The 20,651-nt window shown below is 35.1% G+C and overlaps 1 protein-coding gene across 1 annotated transcript; it reads left to right on the top strand.

Moving 5' to 3' along the window:
• Positions 1 to 951: 951 nt before the first annotated feature.
• On the top strand, positions 952 to 19,587 carry LOC131044019 (protein JOKA2). Its single transcript, XM_057977285.1, has 7 exons — positions 952 to 1,224; positions 16,279 to 17,063; positions 17,164 to 17,308; positions 17,397 to 17,666; positions 17,831 to 17,980; positions 18,459 to 19,109; positions 19,231 to 19,587. Exons 1-7 carry the CDS (start codon positions 1,207 to 1,209, stop codon positions 19,372 to 19,374), a joined length of 2,163 nt encoding a protein of 720 aa, XP_057833268.1. The 5' UTR covers positions 952 to 1,206; the 3' UTR covers positions 19,375 to 19,587.
• Positions 19,588 to 20,651: the final 1,064 nt, after the last annotated feature.

Below are 20,651 nucleotides of genomic sequence, written 5' to 3'. Positions count from 1 at the left end.
ATGATGACGACGATGACAATGAAGACGATAAACTAACCACTAGATCATATATATACTCTTATACCTGCGATGCCACCTACTCCAACTTAAATATCTAAATATAACACCTAGGATAACTTAATTACAACAATAATACCATGATAATGACTACATAGCTTAATTAACAATTAAAGCAGTCACAAATTGACTACTCATATGCTTATGCATATTTTATGATTAAAGATGTAGTATAAGGATGTAGCTTTACGTACATTCTAAGGGTTGAACTAACTGAACATGGCTCATTGTGATACAATGATAGCCTTCCAAGAAATTCTTAAATGCTCCCAACTTTCAACTTTTAGAAATGTAGATTTGCAAACTTGACCTCTAATAACATATAATCCAACATAAATTTTAAGACATACATTAACAAAAAAAATTATTATCATCAACTCCAACATATTATAATATATCATTTCCAATTACAATTAATTAATCCATACTAATTATGCCGAGTTATGCCGAGAGGCATCTACAAAGACATCAAAATGTCGACATATTTTTTAAATATAAGTATACTAATTTATATTTAATTAAACCCTTGCCACTTGTCTCACATCTATTATAAGATATCTCTCGGCATATTTTTTAAATATAAGTATACTAATTTATATTTAATTAAATCCTTACCACTTGTCTCCAGCTAGATTCACATCTATTATAATATCTCTCGGCATATTTTTTAAATATAAGTATACTAATTTATATTTAATTAATTCCACTTAATTAATTATAAGGATTTTAAAAAATTTAACTTTTAAAGAAAATTAAATTTCATTTTAAACAAAAGTTAATTTTGTACCATGCACTTTTCGTGTTTATGATGTATGGTCTAGAGAGTTCTTGATCACCGTCACAAGGGAGTCGGGACAATAAACACGACGCTGACAGGCGGAGGTAGCCTATTTTTCCTTTTGCTTGGCCGCTAAGGCACTCCAAAATATAACATACGATCTCATCTTCTAGTGAACATGTGGGTATATATATACACCATTGTGTCGCAGCACTTCCTCATTCACTTCCTTCGCGGCTCACTGGAACGCGTGTTTACAGATTGACAATTAATCAGTGCTCACGAATCTCCGTTTTTTCGCCTCAATTTTTTCTTTCTTTTTTTGTTGGAGATCGCGGATCACCGGAACGCTTCAAGAAATTTCTGCAGCTATGGCTTTGGTTGTAAAGGTAAAATAACACGCAACCTCTTTTTTTTAAGTGTTATCAATGGAACAATTTTTGTACGGGTTGGTGTAGGCATTTTATTAGTAGCTGGTCGGGTTCTGGTTTTTTTTTTTCAATCTAACAAGGGGTTCGGGTTTCTTTATCTTTGGGAAGTAGTGCGGTTTCCTCTTGCCTAATGGTTTCGCTTGTGCGTTGCTGCACTGGCTTTTTAACACCTTTTCTAAACTTGTATTTATAATCTAGATTCCAATTCATGTATTTGAAGTTTTTGTTTGACCACTTTAGAGCCAGTATAATGTTTATCCTGTTTTAATTGGGAGGCGTTTTTTCTTCCAATAGCTGCTGTTATAAAAACTATGTCCTGCAGCTTTTAGATCCGCTCAGCAGCCAATTATTTGTTCTACTTGCTAACGCATCCAGATTGTACGAGCCTAAAGCCAACTAAATTTTTTTTAGGGTTTTTTGGTTTGAAAATTTCGCAGTTTAGTGGTCATTATTTTTGGATCTTTTGGGCTGAAAGGATAAATATATAAGAACTATATGCAATTATCAAAATTTACGATTTCAATAAACCGTGCACATAGAAGTCACTAAAGCCGGTTCAGATTTTAATGAAAATTTATAATTTAAATACACTGTACACAATAAAGTTTCTAAGGTCTGGCGAAAAACACCACTCCAGCAGCTATAAATGCCACACATGAAAGTCCCTAAGCTGTTGGGGAATCTCAGCACCTCATCCTCAGCAGCAGCTGAAAACCTGTAAGCCAAAGATGGGGAGTTTTGATTTTGTTTTAGAAGATTTGGAGGACCAGTGTCTCATTAAAAGTAGGGTAGAAATTGGAAAGGATTTGCATCTGATTGGTGATATCCTCCACCTCTATCCCCATGTTCCCATGCAGCTGCTTATGAGCATTTTCTGCTTAAATTTAAGCAGCTAAGGTGTTCCCATGAAAATTTTAATTAAGAGAAAAGGATAAACATGAGAAAAGGATAAATTGGAATCTTTCCCTATTTTAGTGGAGGGACAGCTGCTGAAAAATTTGAAAATAAGCTTTGAAAAAAAGTGTGGGGCTAGAAATAAGCAGGTACTGCTTATTGAAAAAAATGACATGTAAAAAATGACATGTGGCTTCACCATGTTTTTTCGCTCTCTTTTTTGTTTGCCTACAATTTTGTTTATAGTTTTTTTTTAAATAAATATTACCAATAATTTCATTCACGAAAATGATTTAAGAAGATTGCATAAAATTAAGCAGCGATTTTACTATCCATGAGGCCACCTGCTCCACAAATTGCTCCTCAAAAAGTTGCTTTCAACTTTTTGAGCAGCTGTTGCTAGCCAAAATATGCTAAGCAGCAGCATGAGGACCTACCCTATATGTCAGAAAGCTTTGGCATTGTTGCCTTTCTAAATCCAGTACTCAGAAAAAGGAAATTGGAAGGGATTTTCATCCGATTGGTGATATTTTGACCATTATATGTCATAAAGCTTTAGCATTGTTGCGTCTTTAAATACGCTACTGGGAAATTAAAGCTTACTTGGTTCTTAGAACCCTGCTTTGCATCTGTCTGGGCCTGTTTCGTATCCTAATTTAGGGCCAGGACGGCCGGGGGTTCACCCAATAGAGGGCACCCAAGTTGCGTGGAGTGGACCTTGGGCAAACCCAGGCTGTACCTAGGACGACCAAGGCATAACAAGTGGAAGTCAAAGAAAAAATACGTCAAATTTTTTTTATTTGTTTTCACAAATATTTAAAAACAAGAAAGTGTTTGCCAACCCTAATTTGGCCCTAAAGTGACCATTATTTACTTATTTATTAAAAACTCCGTATAGCCCTCATCATATGAGCTGGCTAGATTCTCCAGCTTCATTTTTAGTTTTTTGCATAGTTAATATTTGGTTAGAAATAGTAAGGACTCGGTACTGCAGAAGACATGATGATCAAATTGTGAAAATGGTGTGGGCCGTGAATGTTTGTGTGGTTTCAAAGATGCTACCCCGAGATCTTGAGAGGAGGGCACTGCCTTTCGGCCCCAATAGTGGTTCCACCCCCAGACTCCGCTTCCTCAAATATCTATGCCCCGAGTCCCTTCATTCCTTCATCTCCCTGTCCCAAGGCTTCGTCCAACATAGCATATTTTGCTTGAACTTAGACATTTCAACAAGTTAGATAGTTCTTCAATTGATTGTAATTTTTTCCTGAGTCTCTTCATTCCTTCATTTCCCTATCCCAAGGCTTCATCCAACTTAGCATATTTTGCTTGAACTTATACGTTTCAAGAAGTTGATAGTTCTTCAATTGATAGTAATTTTCACTTTGGATTGACATTTGTCAAATTACTGAATTATGAATATTTTCTTTTTTGCTTATTTTGAGGTATTTAACTGTTTTGTTTATCGGCAATAATGACTATTACTATTTTACAATTTTTTAATATATATAAATTATAAATTACTGTGTTATTCAGCATTACAGTTTATGCATATATATTATGAGTATTAGTGTTTATAATTATTCACGTGGGTGCGTGCTACTGTTTATATATATAATATATATAATCAATCATGACTTTTGTTGTTTTGATATATGAATGTATGTTTGTGTGTAAATATATATGTAAAATAAATAAATACTCAATATAACTATAATTAATAATTTTATATATATTAAATTTCTACATGCATACCCAGGGGTAAATAATTGTATATCATGACTATTGTTGTTTATATATATGTATGTATGTGTTTGTGTGTAAAAATATATATGTAAAAACAATAACTATGATTTATAATTTTATATATATTAGATTTCTTTATGTATACCGATGTACCTGAACCCTGAAGCCATACCTTTATGTTGCTCTTTGGTACTTTTGTCCTCGATGACAAGAAAGAAAAAAGGTGATGTGTTGGCATACACGGACATACTGACTTGGCTGACGTGTTAAGTGTTTTTAAAACATGTTCTTTGGAGCCATGTTGGTGACACGATAGCTCTGACTTTGCATTTATGTTAATGACATTTTTGGTTTAAAATTGCTACGGTTTAAAGGGCATATTCCTCATGATACTTATTGTATCGAACAAGTTAATGTTTTTCTTGGAAGTTGCATTTGGCGTTTCATTTGTTTTGGTTTGGAGTCCGTCAAACCCTAACGCCGTGTGAGTCACAGTGCCGATGGAGCTACAGAGCTCGAATCAGTTACAGAGAATGGTGCGAACAATGGTTTCATTCAAAAGATTAACGGTTGACTGGTTAGTTTATTTGTTCAGTTTGCGTTTAACAGGTATGGTTCTTGAAACACATGATTTAAGAGATTCTGTTTACCTTGGTTCGAATTTTTTAGTTATGCAAAATAAAAATAAGGAAGTGGTTGTGCTTTATTTTTGTTTTTCATGACTGGGAAATTAAAATGTCTTCCGTTTCTACTGTTTCCGTTGCACAGTTAGAATCAGTTATTTGTTTTTCAGTTTACAAATCTTGTAAGTTAACAGGTTATTTAAGATGAAAACGGGATTCTTTCTGGGTGTGCATAAAAACAGATTGACAAATCAGTCTGTGAGAAGAAAAACGGAGAAACACAGTGCCATAGTTTGAGTGTGAACAAAGTTCTAACATTAAAACAGAGAAATACAGTGCCGTGTTTTGAGTGTGAACAAAGTGGAAGCGTTAAACAGTGCCGTAGTTTAACAGAACCAGCCGAGGGTTTCTTGAGAATCAATACTCTGTTTTTGTTACAGAGTATATGAGGCTTCATTGAATTGAAACCATATTATTCAGTGTTTATTGATTTGAAATCATACAGTACAGAGTATTTGAGGTTTTATTTGATTTGAAATCGTATTGTTCAGGGTTTGTTGATTTGAAATCATACTGTTCAGAGTATATGAGATTTTATTGATTTGAAACTATATTTTCAGAGATTGGATAGTGTTGAAGAATATTATTGCAAAATTTTCATATGTACAGACTGATAAAAATATTCTCGCTCCAATCCCTGATGGTTTTGTGACTGCAAGAATAAAGTGCATGCATAAAATCACCAGTGGTTGTAGCTCGAGTTGAAATATACATTGATAAGAAGAGGGGTTGGTGCTCCTTGAGGCCTTGTGGTTTCTAAAACATGTGAACTGAGTTGGTGCTCTTTTTGAATTAACATAAGGGATCTTCCGAGTGGTTTTTCTACCCCAAGAGGGTTTTCCACTCATGCAAAATATTGTGTTATGTTGCATTGTCGTGTTTCATTCTGTTTACTAGTGTATGCTCTGATACATCATATTCTAGTCCTCTTTATCTCATACTCTGTTTAGTTGGATATATGTAATGCAATATTGAAAGTATTTTTAATGTTTCAAGTTTGTGTAATATTTTTAATACCATTTTGTTAAACAAGGTCTGAATCAGATGTTTTAGTTGGTTCAATGGTATACTTTATGCTGCATTAATGTACTCCTTCAAAGTGTTAAGTCTCAGCCATCTGTTCACACTGTGAATTAAAATTGTCAAGGTCCATAAAAGTATAACTCGTTAAAATTTTGTCACACTCTGATTCACCCCCCCCCTCTCAGAGTGTTTTCCACTTCCAACAAGTGGTATCAGAGCATAGGGTCCCTCATATAGGTCTGTCCTAGGGATTGTTCCTGGTCACTTGGAAGTTTGTTTTATGGCTCAAACTCAGGAAGGTGCTTCACTTTCAAGAGCTCCTCTTTTTGATGGAACTGATTATGTGTTCTGGAAAATTAGGATGGAAACTTATCTCATTTCAGTTGATCTTAATGTGTGGAATATTGTGATCACAAAATATACAGTTCCTTCTATTATTCCTACTGATCCTGATGATAAAACTAAGTATGAGTTAAATGCCAGAGCTAAGCATGCTCTCTTATGTGGTCTCACTAAAGATGTTTTTGTTAAAGTCATGCATTGTTCTTCTGCTTATGATATTTGGAAAAAACTTGAAACCATTTATCAAGGGGATGCTAAGGTTAAGGAGTCTAAAATCCTTACACTCAAAAATCAGTTTGAATCCTTAAGAATGAAAGAAGATGAAACAGTAGCAAGTTATTTTCTTAGAGTTGATGAAATAGTTAATTCCAGAAAGGGTCTTGGTGAAGATGTTGAAGAAAAGGAGGTTGTCAATAAAGTGATTAGAACCTTGTTACCCAAGTTTGAAACTAAGGTTTCAACCTTAGAAGAAAAGAAAAGTTTTTCTACCATGACACTTGATAATCTTCAAAGCATTCTTACTGCCTATGAGATGAGGATAGGTAATAATCCTTCTTCTTCAAAAGAAACAGCTTTTAAAGTAGAAAAGAAAGAAGAACCTGATAGTGACTCTGAACTTTCAGATGCTATAGAAGCCCTTTTTGTTAGAAAACTAAAAAAGAAATATAAGGGAAAATTACCTTTTAAGTGCTTTAATTGTGGCAAAGCTGGACACTTTGCTGCTCAATGTCCTCTAAGTGATCAAAACAGTGAAGAGGAAAAACCAGAAAAATTCTACAAAAAGAAAATGTGGAATCCTAAAAGGAGATTTAATACCTTCAAGAAAAAGAAGAGTCTTTTTACTAAAGAAGACTCTGGAAATGAATCAGATGATTCACCTTGTGAAGGTGATGAAACTCTATTTATGGCAGAATTAGAAGATGTAACTAGCAAAACAGAAAATGAATTTGAAGATCTAGATCAAGGAGAAATAGATCTTGAAGGAGAATTGTTGTGTGCCTTAAAAGAAATAAAGAGGTTAAAGAAACTTGCAGCCTCACATGAAAATTCAAATCAGATTTTACAAGTTGAGTTAAATGATGCAAATTTAGTGACTTCAAACTTGAAGTCCCTTCTTGAAGAAAGAGAAAAGAAAATTGAAACATTAGAACAACAGTCCACAAAACTTCAAAAACAAATTGAACAGTATGAAAGTACAATACATCTAAATGATATCTTGAGCAAGCAAAAATTGCATAAAGATTTGGCTGGTTTAGGGTTTGATAAAGCTGAATCATCAAGACAGAACACTAAGCCTGCAACTAGAAAATCATTTCAGACTTATAACAGAACAAAACCTTTTAGGTTTGGCTTCTTTTATGGATACTGTTTCTATTGCAATAGGTTTGGTCATAAGGTTAATACTTGCAGATTTCTGCAGCAAAGATCTCCTATGGTTGGGTACAATCAAGGATATGACTTTCCAAAAACAGTAAAGTGTAATAAGTGTAACACTTTTGGGCATACTACTATACAGTGCAAAACAAAGGCAAGTCCTAATAAAATATGGAAACCTAAGTTTGTAACTGGTATTGAGCAATCAATGATAGTGCAAACTGCATTTTTCTCAAATAAGAAATCTTTATGGGTGTTGGACAGTGGCTGTTCACACCATATGACAGGAGATAGAAATAAATTTCTGCATCTTGAAGACTTTAATGGTGGCTTTGTACGCTTTGGGGATAATTCAGGAGCTTATGTTCGAGGTAAAGGTACATTATTGCTAAATGATGATACTCCTATTCATGATGTGTACTTTGTTGAAGGGTTAAAGCACAATTTATTGAGTGTCAGTCAAATTTGTGATAGTGGTTACAGTGTATCTTTTAGCTCTCAAGACTGTACTATCAAAAATAAATCTGGTAAAACTGTTGCTGCTGGTTTGAGAACAATTGGCAATGTCTATAGTCTTCTTGATTCCACTGACTATGAGAATAATGAAGGCATTTGTCTTATGGGTCAAATAGAAGAAAATTGGTTATGGCATAAACGCCTAGGACATATAAATTTTGACAATCTGGTTAGAATCAGTAAAAATCAGAATGTTAGAGGTTTGCCTATTTTGAATAAACCATTCAATTCAGTTTGTAAAGCATGTTTGAAAGGAAAGCAAACAAAAGTGTCTTTCAAACCTAAAGAACATTCTTCTACTAGACCATTACAGCTTGTTCACACAGACTTATGTGGTCCTACAAGGACACAGTCTATAAATGGTGAAAAATATTTTATGCTTTTTGTTGATGACTATACCAGAATGGTATGGGTCACTTTCCTTAAACACAAATCTGAAGCATTTGATAGGTTTAAGATTTTCAGAAAAATGGTTGAACGAGAATCTGATCTAAAGTTGAAATGCTTGAGATCAGACAAGGGTGGTGAATTCACTTCACAAGAATTCATTGATTACTGTGAAAGACATGGTATTAAGAGACAATATGCTGCTACTCGTACACCTCAACAAAATGGAGTAGTTGAGAGAAAAAATAGAACAGTCAAAGAAATGGCTCGCACAATGCTTAATGAGGCAAATCTACCAGACAGATATTGGAAAGAAGCTGTACACACAGCTGTTTACATTTTGAATCGTGTTCAAATCAGGGTAAAATCTACCTTTACTCCTTATGAACTTTGGTATGGAAAAGCTGCTTCTATCAAATATTTCAAGATTTTTGGTGCAAAATGTTATCTAAAAAGAGATGAAGAAAATCTAGGAAATTTTGAGCCTAAAACTGATGAGGGTATCTTTCTTGGATACTCTACTCATAGCAAAGCATATAGATGTTTCAATAATAGACTGAATAAAATTGTTGAAACAATAAATGTAAGGTTTGATGAACAATTTTTGTTAAGTAATGATTTGCAGGGTATTGAGGAAGAGGAAATTACTTTAACAAAGGTTGATCAAGTTCCTAAACCTGCAGAAACAGAAAAGAAAAATGATTCATCAAGTTCTGATGAAGAAAATACAGAGAATTCAAATGCAGAGACAGGTACTCTTCATTATACACCCTCAAAAATTATAACAAAGAGACATCCTCAAAGTCAAGTTATTGGCAAAATAGATGCAGGTATTTTGACTAGGAGAAGGGCAAAAACAACTGAACAAGCTCAATTGGCTGAACATTTTTGTTTGATAACTGATTTTGAACCCAAAAATGTTTCTGATGCTTTATCTGATGAATGTTGGTTAAATGCAATGAAAGATGAAATCAGTCAAATAGAGAAAAACAAAACTTGGGAATTAGTACCTAGGCCAGATGATAAGAATGTGATAGGAGGCAAATGGATTTTTAGAAATAAGCTTGATGAATCTGGGAAGGTTGTTAGAAATAAAGCTCGTTTTGTGTGTAAAGGTTATGCTCAGCAGGAAGGAATAGATTTTGGAGAAACATTCGCACCAGTAGCTAGATTAGAATCAATCAGAATTTTTCTTGCATACTCTTGCTTTAAAAAATTTAAAGTTTATCAGATGGATGTAAAAACTGCCTTTCTGAATGGTTATCTTGATGAAGAAGTGTATATGGAACAGCCGGAAGGTTTTGAAATTGCAGGCAAATCTGATTGTGTATACAGATTAAAGAAAGCACTCTATGGCCTTAAACAGGCTCCAAGAGCTTGGTACTCTAGACTGGATAATCATCTTAAAGCAAATGGTTTCACTAGAGGTGCTGTAGATAGCAACTTATATGTTAAACTTGAAGGTAATGATGTCCTAGTAGTTGTAATATATGTAGACGATATCATTTTTGGCTGTAATAATGACTCTTTATCCAAAAAGTTCTCTAAAATCATGGAATCTGAGTTTGAAATGTCTATGTTTGGGGAACTGAGTTTCTTTCTTGGTCTTCAAGTGTTACAACTTCAGCAAGGTATCTTCTTGTCACAAACTAAATATGCCAAAGAGATGATTAGAAAATTTAATATGACAGATTGTAAACCAGTCAGCACTCCAATGGAAACAGGCTGTAAATTGATCAAATCAGATGACTCACCTGCAGTAAATCAATCTGAGTACAGGTCAATGATAGGAAGTCTATTATATTTAACTGCATCTCGACCAGATTTAATGTTTGCAGTATGTCTAGTCTCTCGCTTTCAATCTGCACCTAAACAATCTCATTTGAATGCTGTAAAACGAATCTTTAGATATGTTCAAGGCACACTAGATTATGGTCTTTGGTATCCTCGCAATAATGACTTCACTCTTGTGGGTTTCACTGATTCTGATTGGGCTGGTTGTCTAGATGATCGTAAAAGCACCAGTGGAGCTGCCTTCTTTCTTGGTGATTGTCTTGTTGCTTGGCACAGTAAAAAACAAGATTGTGTCACTCTATCCACCGCAGAGTCAGAATACATAGCAGCCACTGCTTGTTGCACACAACTGATATGGATGTCTCATTAAATTACTGATATGGGTATTTCTACTATTAAGCCCATTTCAATCTATTGTGACAATACTAGTGCAATTGATCTTTCAAAAAATCCTATTATGCACTCTCGTACTAAACATGTTGCCATTAAACTTCATTTTTTACGAGATCAGGTGTTGGCTAATGAGTTTCAATTGGTGTTTGTTCCTTCACAAGCCCAAGTTGCTGACATTTTTACAAAAGCCTTATCTAAAGAAGTTTTTGAACGATTAAGGGATAGATTGGGAGTATTTTCTCAATCTGCTCTTGTCTTCACCTAAAGAATACTTTGAGGGGGAGTGTTGCTCTGTTGCTCTCTTCTTTCCTTTTGTCCTTGTATTGAAAAAAAAGAAAAAAAGGGGGAGAATTTGGTATTTGGTTATACAGTATTTATTTGGTTATACAGTATTTCATTTTTTTTGCAACAGTGAGTAACATTGGTATACAGTGACAGATTGGTATTTGGTTATACAGTATTGGTATACAGTGACAGATTGGTATTTGGTTATACAGTATTTCATTTTTTTGCAACAGTGAGTATACAGTGACTATACAGTGACAGATTGTACAGTTTGGTATTTGTGTTTTTTTTTTTGGCATGTTTGACAGTATACAGTGACAGTATTTCATGTTTGACAGTATACAGTGATAAATTTTTCATTTTTGACAGTATACAGTGATAGATTGGATATTGTGACATTGGATATTGGCATTTTACAGACTTGGCATGTTATTGGCATTTCATTGGCATTACAGTGATATTACAGTGACAATTGACTTTTCAGGCATTGGAATTTCATTACAGTGGCACAAGCATTTTGGGTATTTCAGTTCAGTATTCTTGTTTGATTCAGATTGGGAGTTCATTATTTACAGAATTGCAAGTTCAGAGAATGTTTTTTTTTACGACAAAGTTCAGTGGTGATGTATATTGCATTTGTTGACAGTGGAATTTCTTGCATTGTTTTTGATCCTTTCAGATGATGGCATTTTTCGTGGCAATAATTGTTTAAGTTTTTTCTTTTTTTGCCATCAAGGACAAAGGGGGAGTTTGTTGCTCTTTGGTACTTTTGTCCTCGATGACAAGAAAGAAAAAAGGTGATGTGTTGGCATACACGGACATACTGACTTGGCTGACGTGTTAAGTGTTTTTAAAACATGTTCTTTGGAGCCATGTTGGTGACACGATAGCTCTGACTTTGCATTTATGTTAATGACATTTTTGGTTTAAAATTGCTACGGTTTAAAGGGCATATTCCTCATGATACTTATTGTATCGAACAAGTTAATGTTTTTCTTGGAAGTTGCATTTGGCGTTTCATTTGTTTTGGTTTGGAGTCCGTCAAACCCTAACGCCGTGTGAGTCACAGTGCCGATGGAGCTACAGAGCTCGAATCAGTTACAGAGAATGGTGCGAACAATGGTTTCATTCAAAAGATTAACGGTTGACTGGTTAGTTTATTTGTTCAGTTTGCGTTTAACAGGTATGGTTCTTGAAACACATGATTTAAGAGATTCTGTTTACCTTGGTTCGAATTTTTTAGTTATGCAAAATAAAAATAAGGAAGTGGTTGTGCTTTATTTTTGTTTTTCATGACTGGGAAATTAAAATGTCTTCCGTTTCTACTGTTTCCGTTGCACAGTTAGAATCAGTTATTTGTTTTTCAGTTTACAAATCTTGTAAGTTAACAGGTTATTTAAGATGAAAACGGGATTCTTTCTGGGTGTGCATAAAAACAGATTGACAAATCAGTCTGTGAGAAGAAAAACGGAGAAACACAGTGCCATAGTTTGAGTGTGAACAAAGTTCTAACATTAAAACAGAGAAATACAGTGCCGTGTTTTGAGTGTGAACAAAGTGGAAGCGTTAAACAGTGCCGTAGTTTAACAGAACCAGCCGAGGGTTTCTTGAGAATCAATACTCTGTTTTTGTTACAGAGTATATGAGGCTTCATTGAATTGAAACCATATTATTCAGTGTTTATTGATTTGAAATCATACAGTACAGAGTATTTGAGGTTTTATTTGATTTGAAATCGTATTGTTCAGGGTTTGTTGATTTGAAATCATACTGTTCAGAGTATATGAGATTTTATTGATTTGAAACTATATTTTCAGAGATTGGATAGTGTTGAAGAATATTATTGCAAAATTTTCATATGTACAGACTGATAAAAATATTCTCGCTCCAATCCCTGATGGTTTTGTGACTGCAAGAATAAAGTGCATGCATAAAATCACCAGTGGTTGTAGCTCGAGTTGAAATATACATTGATAAGAAGAGGGGTTGGTGCTCCTTGAGGCCTTGTGGTTTCTAAAACATGTGAACTGAGTTGGTGCTCTTTTTGAATTAACATAAGGGATCTTCCGAGTGGTTTTTCTACCCCAAGAGGGTTTTCCACTCATGCAAAATATTGTGTTATGTTGCATTGTCGTGTTTCATTCTGTTTACTAGTGTATGCTCTGATACATCATATTCTAGTCCTCTTTATCTCATACTCTGTTTAGTTGGATATATGTAATGCAATATTGAAAGTATTTTTAATGTTTCAAGTTTGTGTAATATTTTTAATACCATTTTGTTAAACAAGGTCTGAATCAGATGTTTTAGTTGGTTCAATGGTATACTTTATGCTGCATTAATGTACTCCTTCAAAGTGTTAAGTCTCAGCCATCTGTTCACACTGTGAATTAAAATTGTCAAGGTCCATAAAAGTATAACTCGTTAAAATTTTGTCACACTCTGATTCACCCCCCCCCTCTCAGAGTGTTTTCCACTTCCAACACTTTAGCCGTATCAAGTTTGGCAATTTAGGGAAAAACTAATAAAATAGAAAGTAAAAAATGATGAAGTTTTAAGGTTGAATGACAAAGATAAAAAATTATAGAGGAAAACAATTGAACAATAAACAATCAAATTTAGAAGTTCAACTCTGTTAATGTATTTACTCAGGTTAAGCCAAAGTACCATCCAAGAGAACTAGCAAAATAATCTCCCTCCCGTAGAATTTTTCAAAGACAACATTAATGTGGCCTCCAGAGAGAACCCTGGTTTCTCTGGAGTTGGATTTGTCATTAGAGATTGTCGTGACCCTTTAATTAGAGCATCTTCAAAAGGTAACAATATTGCCAAAGACCAAGCTCTTGTTTTGGTTCTTCAAATAACAATGCAATCTGGTATTTTGACAATTCACATAGAAGGGGTTTCCATGGTCACAAGTAACACTATTTACAAGTAGCTTATTCCAAATTGATTCATTGAAAATGTTTCAAGATCTGCTTGGTTTCTTATGGACTATTTTTGGCTATTTAGTTTAGAGCCTTATTATGGGGAAGCAAACAGGGTTGTTGATTTTATGGCACAATATCAAAGTTGGGATTGGGTTTGATGATTCATTTATCATCAATAACTATTGGGAGAGGTGGAATAGCTTATCTTTAATTTTGAAATATCAATTTCTTCTTTTCAAGATAGAAGTGATGCATTTTTTATTTTTCTTCTTCATTTTAAGAGGACAAAGCTCATTATGAAAATGAAAATGATTGTCAAAATCATTGCTCAATTGTTCTTGATTACTCCATTTATGGTGGGCTTAAATGTTATTGTACTCATAAGTGTGGTATTGGCATTGACTAATAACTCACCCCACCATAGGGTACATTTTTTACCACTATACTAGGCCTGCAGGATACATTTAAGCTATGGTGGGGTGAGTTATTGTACTCATAAGTGTGGTATTGGCATTGACTAATAAGGTTAATGGAATCTTCTTGCAAAGGCTTCTTGATAATCTTGAAATCGTGAGAAGCATCTAAAAGGTGGAGTTTCAAAATTTTTCTTGTAGGTATGTTATTTATGCAAGACTACCTAGAATTCCCACATCCCCACCTAAATGTATTAAACATTTATTTATTGATGAAGTGTGCATAACCCTATAACATGACTTATATACTCATTTGTACATTCCAATTTGCTAAAATGATTCTCTAGAGCTCATAGATTAAAATCTTCTCTCGCTGCTTTGCGCTTGCTTGCATGTATAGCTTCTTTTTGAAGCTCAACATTGTTGTCATGCTTACATTTCTTCTATTACTTTTGCTTGATAGAATTTTTCTTTGCTTTTGCACTTGGTTTGTTTATTGAAACCTTAACCTTTTTCCTGAAAAAATAATTGATTGTTTGGAGGCTAGGGTTTAGTTGTTTGTTTGTTGGATGAAGAATTCAATATTGTTTAACAGTTGTATGGTTTCAATTTGTTTCAAAACTTCAAAATTTTGTAATCATATTATAAAGCGAGGAAAGTGAAGGTTTATTGCATCCTCATAGTTTTGTTAAAGTTGCAATTCAGATCTAAAAAAGTTTGAAAAACATTGGTAAGTGGGAAGATGGAGATTCATAGCATAATTGTAGTCTTGCCATACTCATTTATAAAACGAGGAAATACTCATTTATGAAACGTGGAAAGTGAAGGTTTCTTGCATCCTCATAGTTTTGTTAAAGTTGCTATTCAGATCTAAAATTTTGAAAAACCTTGGTAAGTGGGAAGATGGAGATTCATAGCAGCATTGCAGTCTTGCCATACTGCTCGCAACCAAACCATTGGATTGTTTGGATTACTGTGTGTGTGGAAGTGAAGGTTCTTTGTTGTTTTTCAGTTGCTCCAAACCTGTTCAACTTTTGAAAGTTTGGTAGGAAATCAAAACTCTCATGCATCTTTGTAGCTTTTGCACAATTACAAAAATTGTATAGGAAAGAGGAAAGGAGTCTTTGAGTGCTAATTTGGAAGGAGTTATAAGAATGAAATCGCTGAATTTTGTTTCACAAATTTGTTCTCGACATATATGTGAACTCTGATGCATTTTTGTAGTTTTTGCACAAGTACAAAAATTCTATAGGAAAGAGGAAAAGAGACTGAGTGCTATTTTGGAAGGACTTTTAAGAACAGAATTGCTGAATTTTGGTTCACAAATTCATTCCTGACATATATGTGTTTTTAATGTTTGCAAACCTGTTCTTTGTTTCTTTTCTCGTGTGTTATTAAGCTTAACTTTGTGTTTATTTAGCTTAATTAACCTTCCTCCCTTGAAAGCTTTTTCTTGTTTTTTGCCTTTACAAGTTGTGAACCTTACCTCATTTCAAATACAAAAAAAATTCTGATCTTTGTAACTATTGTGAATATGGTTAATTGAGAGCCTTTGTTTTTCAATAAAGGAACCTTCCCTTCCAAGAGAGGGCAGATTTTTATCTCAAAACTGTTGCAAATTGATAATTACCCATTTAGTTACTAACATACTCGTGATGTTTTAGAAGCCTGGTGTATCCTCTAAGCTCTTGCCCCCACTCCACGCACCACACAATTTGACAAAGCTTTATGAAAGTCTCACCCTACCTCTTTATTTTTTCTTCCCTCTTACTACACCCTTGAAACCATTGCTCAAAGCTTTCCTATATCCTGCCTGATTGCACTCCTTGAATATTTTATTTTCTCAATCTCATCCTCAGCAGTTCGATTGCTGCTCTCCATCTCATGATTTTTGCCCTTTAATTTGACTTCTTGTCAGACCTAAATTACCTGGCTCGCTACATCAACACTACATTTTTGCAAAGAGCTGGAATTCTTCATCACATGACCATTGTAAAGGTGGTGGCATCCATAAGAGATTGTCTTCACCCAAAGTTTCTACTTTATCTAATCATGGTGCAGTAGATAGAAGTATTCAATGTGCAGGTCGCTCAGGATTCAAATTTCAGGGTTCTGTCTTTGCTCCTGTCGTTATCTAGAGTGTGTTTCATAACGCTTTTGAGAAACTTTAAGCCTGAGAATTCTCGAAGGGCTGGTATTCTTAATCATATTATATTTACTTTAATTTCATTGCAGGTAAAGTATGAGAATACTTTGAGACGTTTCAATGTCTATGTAAGGGAAGATGGTAATCTAGACCTGTCACTGGATGGTTTGAGAAACAAAGTCTGTGACCTTTTTCAGTTGAATCCAAACATGCAGTATGTCATTACATATGCAGATGAAGACAACGATATCATAACAATGGCAGATGACAATGATCTTCTTGATGCTTTGCGTCAAGGGCTAAATCCACTGCGTATACAGGCATCACCAACAAGCCAAAATAACAGGAATATGGAAAGGCGTTCTCAGAGCAATTCTTCAACCCCAAGAAGTTTGTCAATTCCCAATGAGCATCCCTTTGCCTTAAATACCAGGAGCATTTGTTCAGATGAGACCTTAAAATTATTACCAGAGTCTGTTCAAAAAGCATTAATCAAACTTGTGGAGGACTGTCCAGCATTAACTTCAACTTCAGGGGTGCCAGATTTCTTACAAGGTTTCGTCAAGGTGCTTGCTACTTATCTCGAGCCTTTAATGAAAAGCCAACAAGGTATTTCTGCAGTCAATGGCACTGGCACAAACAACAATACAGCATCCTTCAGGAATGACACTGGCGAACAAGGCACCGGTAATGTTCAGTCTGGTTCTGATGACCGTGCTGGTCCTTCAGCCCCTCCAGTTGGAGACATTCATGATTATGTCACAAAGAGGAACATGGGTGTTGCTGAGAATACTCACAGGGTATTTCATAAAGGCATACAGTGTGATAGTTGTGGGATGCACCCTATAGTTGGTCCACGATACAAATCTACGGTGTAAGTGAAATTCACAGCTGTCTATCTTTTTTCCTTTTTGTGTGTTGCATGGAAGTAGGTGGCATCTAAATGTCATGTTTGGCTGGGAATTTATTTACAGGAAAGATGACTATGATCTGTGCCATGCCTGTTTCTGTGAAGGTGGCAATGAAGAGGAGTACACAAGAATTGATCGTGCCTTATACAGGCCTCCCCGTTATTCAAGAGAACGTTATATTCATGGAAGAAGTCCATTTCATAAGCTGGTAAGTTCTCTTCAGACAATTAATGTCCTAATTCATAACTTAGGTTGATTAGCTTTGCTAATGAAAATGATAATTATGAATTTGGCAGCCTTTCTCACCACCTTTTAGCCGCACCATGCCTTATCCTTGTCCAGCGGCACCTTCTATTGGGAAACTGGCTGGTAAAGTACCTGGAAAGCTTGACTGCCGTTTCGTTCAAGATGTCACCATCTTTGATGGAACCCAGTTGGCTCCAGGGACACCGTTTACCAAAATTTGGCGCCTCCGCAATAACGGTACAGCAGCTTGGCCAAACCGTATACAACTAGTCCGAGTTGGAGGAGATGACTTGGGAGCTGGAAACTCAGTCAATCTGGAGGTTTGTAGAAAAGTCATTCGTATGTAAAATGGTCTATCATTGTCGTTTGTGAAAGTCAATACACAATGTTGGCATATATTGGTGTTTTTCCATGTATTCAAGATACAGAATTTGTATTTTTTTTGGTAATGGGATGGATGTTTTATTGCTTTTGGATCATACAGATTCAGGAGCAAGGCTACCCCATTGATGAGGAGCTTGATGCTGCAATTGATTTTGTTGCCCCTATGCAACCGGGTCGCTATATTTCATACTGGCGTTTGATGGCACCTTCAGGACAAAAGTTTGGGCAGCGGGTGTGGGTTTTAATTCAGGTGTGGTTATCCTTATTAATTTAGGTTACAATTTTGTGGGTAGAGTTGTTGAAGTCATTGTGTCATATTTTGTATTTTGTCATTTAGTATATAAAGTTGGCTACTTATCTACTTTTCAACTTGGTTTAAATTGTATTACATGGTGGCATATAACATGCTAGGAACTCTTCACTGTCAGTCAAGTATTTTAATATTATACAGTTTTATTTTTGTGTGGAAAGGGGGTGTATATTGCATATAGTCTACATAATCGGGAGCTAGATCGTGGAAATGAAGGTTGTGTAATTAAATGCATTGTATTGAAATTCTTTTCGTTAAACAACCCTGGAAGGAAAGTAGACGGGAAAGAAGTATCTAGGATATATTAATTGGATGTTTGAGATTACATCGGTTTTGAACTTTCTTCTCACCTCTTTTTGTCATTTGTGCCCATTTTCAAGAGATCATCATTAATAAGGACAAGCTCTTTCTTTTTTAGGTAGAAACACAGAAAGCGGACATTTTACCCCATCTGATGGAGTCTCTCTTGACTTTAAAAGATGTTGACCAAAACAATCCATCTCAAGAGCAAACTGAAGAGAATGAAGCTGGGGATGGCGGTGTTTTTCAAGATAACTATGAAAAGCCATTTACTGGGGACAATAAAATGAATTTAGATTCGCAAGGTGTTTTGCATACTGAACTTGGACACTTTTCCATGGTAGAGAATCCAGAAGAACGTCTGCCACTTTATCCAAAAGTCGTTGATGAAACTATGCAGGGAATTAATGAATCAACAGAACTACAAGTATCCAGCAGCAAGAATACTGAAGCCATGTCCTCTGCTTTGGGAGTGAGTTCTTCTCTGACTGGCAAATCAGTTTCTGTAAGTGATGCATCTGCAAATGTTGCTATGCCTGCCAGTGCTCCTTTTGTACAGTCTGAAGTTTCACTCTCTCTTGGTGGAAGTGCAAAGGATGTTGCTGGAATAGAGCAGAATCTTCTTCATGAGCTGGAAGACATGGGTTTTAAACACAAGGGATTGAATGCCGAATTGCTCAGAAAGAATAATTATGATATTCAGAAGACGCTTGATGATCTGTGCGGTGCAGCTGAGTGGGATCCGATTCTCGAGGAACTCCAAGAAATGGTAAGTGGTCGTGATTGACAAACTTTTGTTTCAATGATAATGGAATTATCTATTTCAGCAGTATTATGAAATGGTATTTTAGCAGATGATTCTGTGAGTAATGGCTTTATCCTTCTTGCAGGGTTTTCATGATACAGAGATGAACAAAAGATTGTTGGTAAAGAATGAAGGCAGTGTAAAGAGGGTTGTCCTTGATCTCCTCTCAGCTGAAAAAGATATTTCATCAATTAAGTCACATCTGTTGAAGAAGGCGAAGCAGAGTTAGTTCCACAGGGATACAATTGCTTCTGCATTGTGGATTGAATAAAAATATAATAGAAACATGTTAATTTGATTTTACAATGTATTATTGAACGTATCTGTTACAACTTATAGTTATTTTGGAATTTGCTGATGTGTTGTGTGAGGGTTATCACCTGTCCACAAGCACTGATTATGCTGTTACCTATTAACTGTTTAATGTATTCTCATCAAATGATATTCTGGTGTTTAGAACTCTTTTCTCTTTGTAAATATAGTTATTACCATTTAGATACTTATATTGTTTTCTGCTACCAATTATTGTAGTTGTAAATTTTAACCATTAACGCGCTGATTATACTGTTACCTATTAACTGTTTAATGTATTCTCATCAAATGATATTCTGGTGTTTAGAACTCTTTTCTCTTTGTAAATATAGTTATTACCATTTAGATACTTATATTGTTTTCTGCTACCAATTATCGTAGTTGTAAATTTTAACCATTAACCCTCAAATCTAGATTTTGAGGGTTTTGAGTACAACTGGTTTATTTTTTGGCTCATCCAATTCACTCATGCTTGAGCGACTTGCAATTTTTCATTTATGCTTTCTATAATATAGAATGTTGATAACAATTTCATATGTAATTGTGAGCCAAACCAGAACGACTTTGCTTGGTGATGGCAAAAAAAAACTGGATTTTATTTGGGAACATGCTATATGGCCGGCAGTGAGATTGTTTGTGACTAACTACCGTTACATGAATCATCTTTAACATTGCTGAATCTTAGTATGAATCAAGGGCCGAGTTCTACTCGTCAATTTTTGCTATCAAATCGAGGGCCACCTTTTAGAAAACAAGGAGACTGAGGTCACACTTTGAAAACAAGGTTAGTTGGTTTGTCATAATTCCCATGCCTCTCTTGTAGGATGCTAGAGCAGCAGGGTTGAGTTCTTATTTTGTACTAGAGTTTGGCTCTGCTCTTGCCATTAAATGAGGACAGCTGACCAAAGAAAATCCAAGAAATCGAGGAATTCTGCCACGAGAGCCAAAAATAAAAAAATAAAAAAATAGGGAAAGCCAAAATGATAGGGAAATTCCAATAACCAATCACTCTATGTCAACTCTACGTGCATCCAATTTTCTGGATACTAATTTTAAAGGAGCCAGAAAAATGACATGTGTACCAATAGCGGACTATTTTTTAGCTTTTTTGAACTTTTTTATTCATGATTGGTCCATTTGTGCAACACTATTGGGACATTTGTGCACGATTACTGGGGCATTTGTCCATTAGTA

Source organism: Cryptomeria japonica, chromosome 6 (assembly GCF_030272615.1).
Source record: "Cryptomeria japonica chromosome 6, Sugi_1.0, whole genome shotgun sequence".
In the NCBI taxonomy this organism is placed as follows: Eukaryota; Viridiplantae; Streptophyta; class Pinopsida; order Cupressales; family Cupressaceae; genus Cryptomeria; species Cryptomeria japonica.
Note: the sequence above shows the minus strand (reverse complement) of the source record. Positions and strands in the feature narration are given on the sequence as shown.

Bases quoted from the DNA above. Each gene is read 5' to 3' on its own strand.
- LOC131044019 (XM_057977285.1), top strand. The intron at 17,309-17,396 runs GTAAGTTCTCTT...TGAATTTGGCAG, and splicing joins GAAGTCCATTTCATAAGCTG to CCTTTCTCACCACCTTTTAG. The intron at 17,667-17,830 runs GTTTGTAGAAAA...TGGATCATACAG, and splicing joins GAAACTCAGTCAATCTGGAG to ATTCAGGAGCAAGGCTACCC.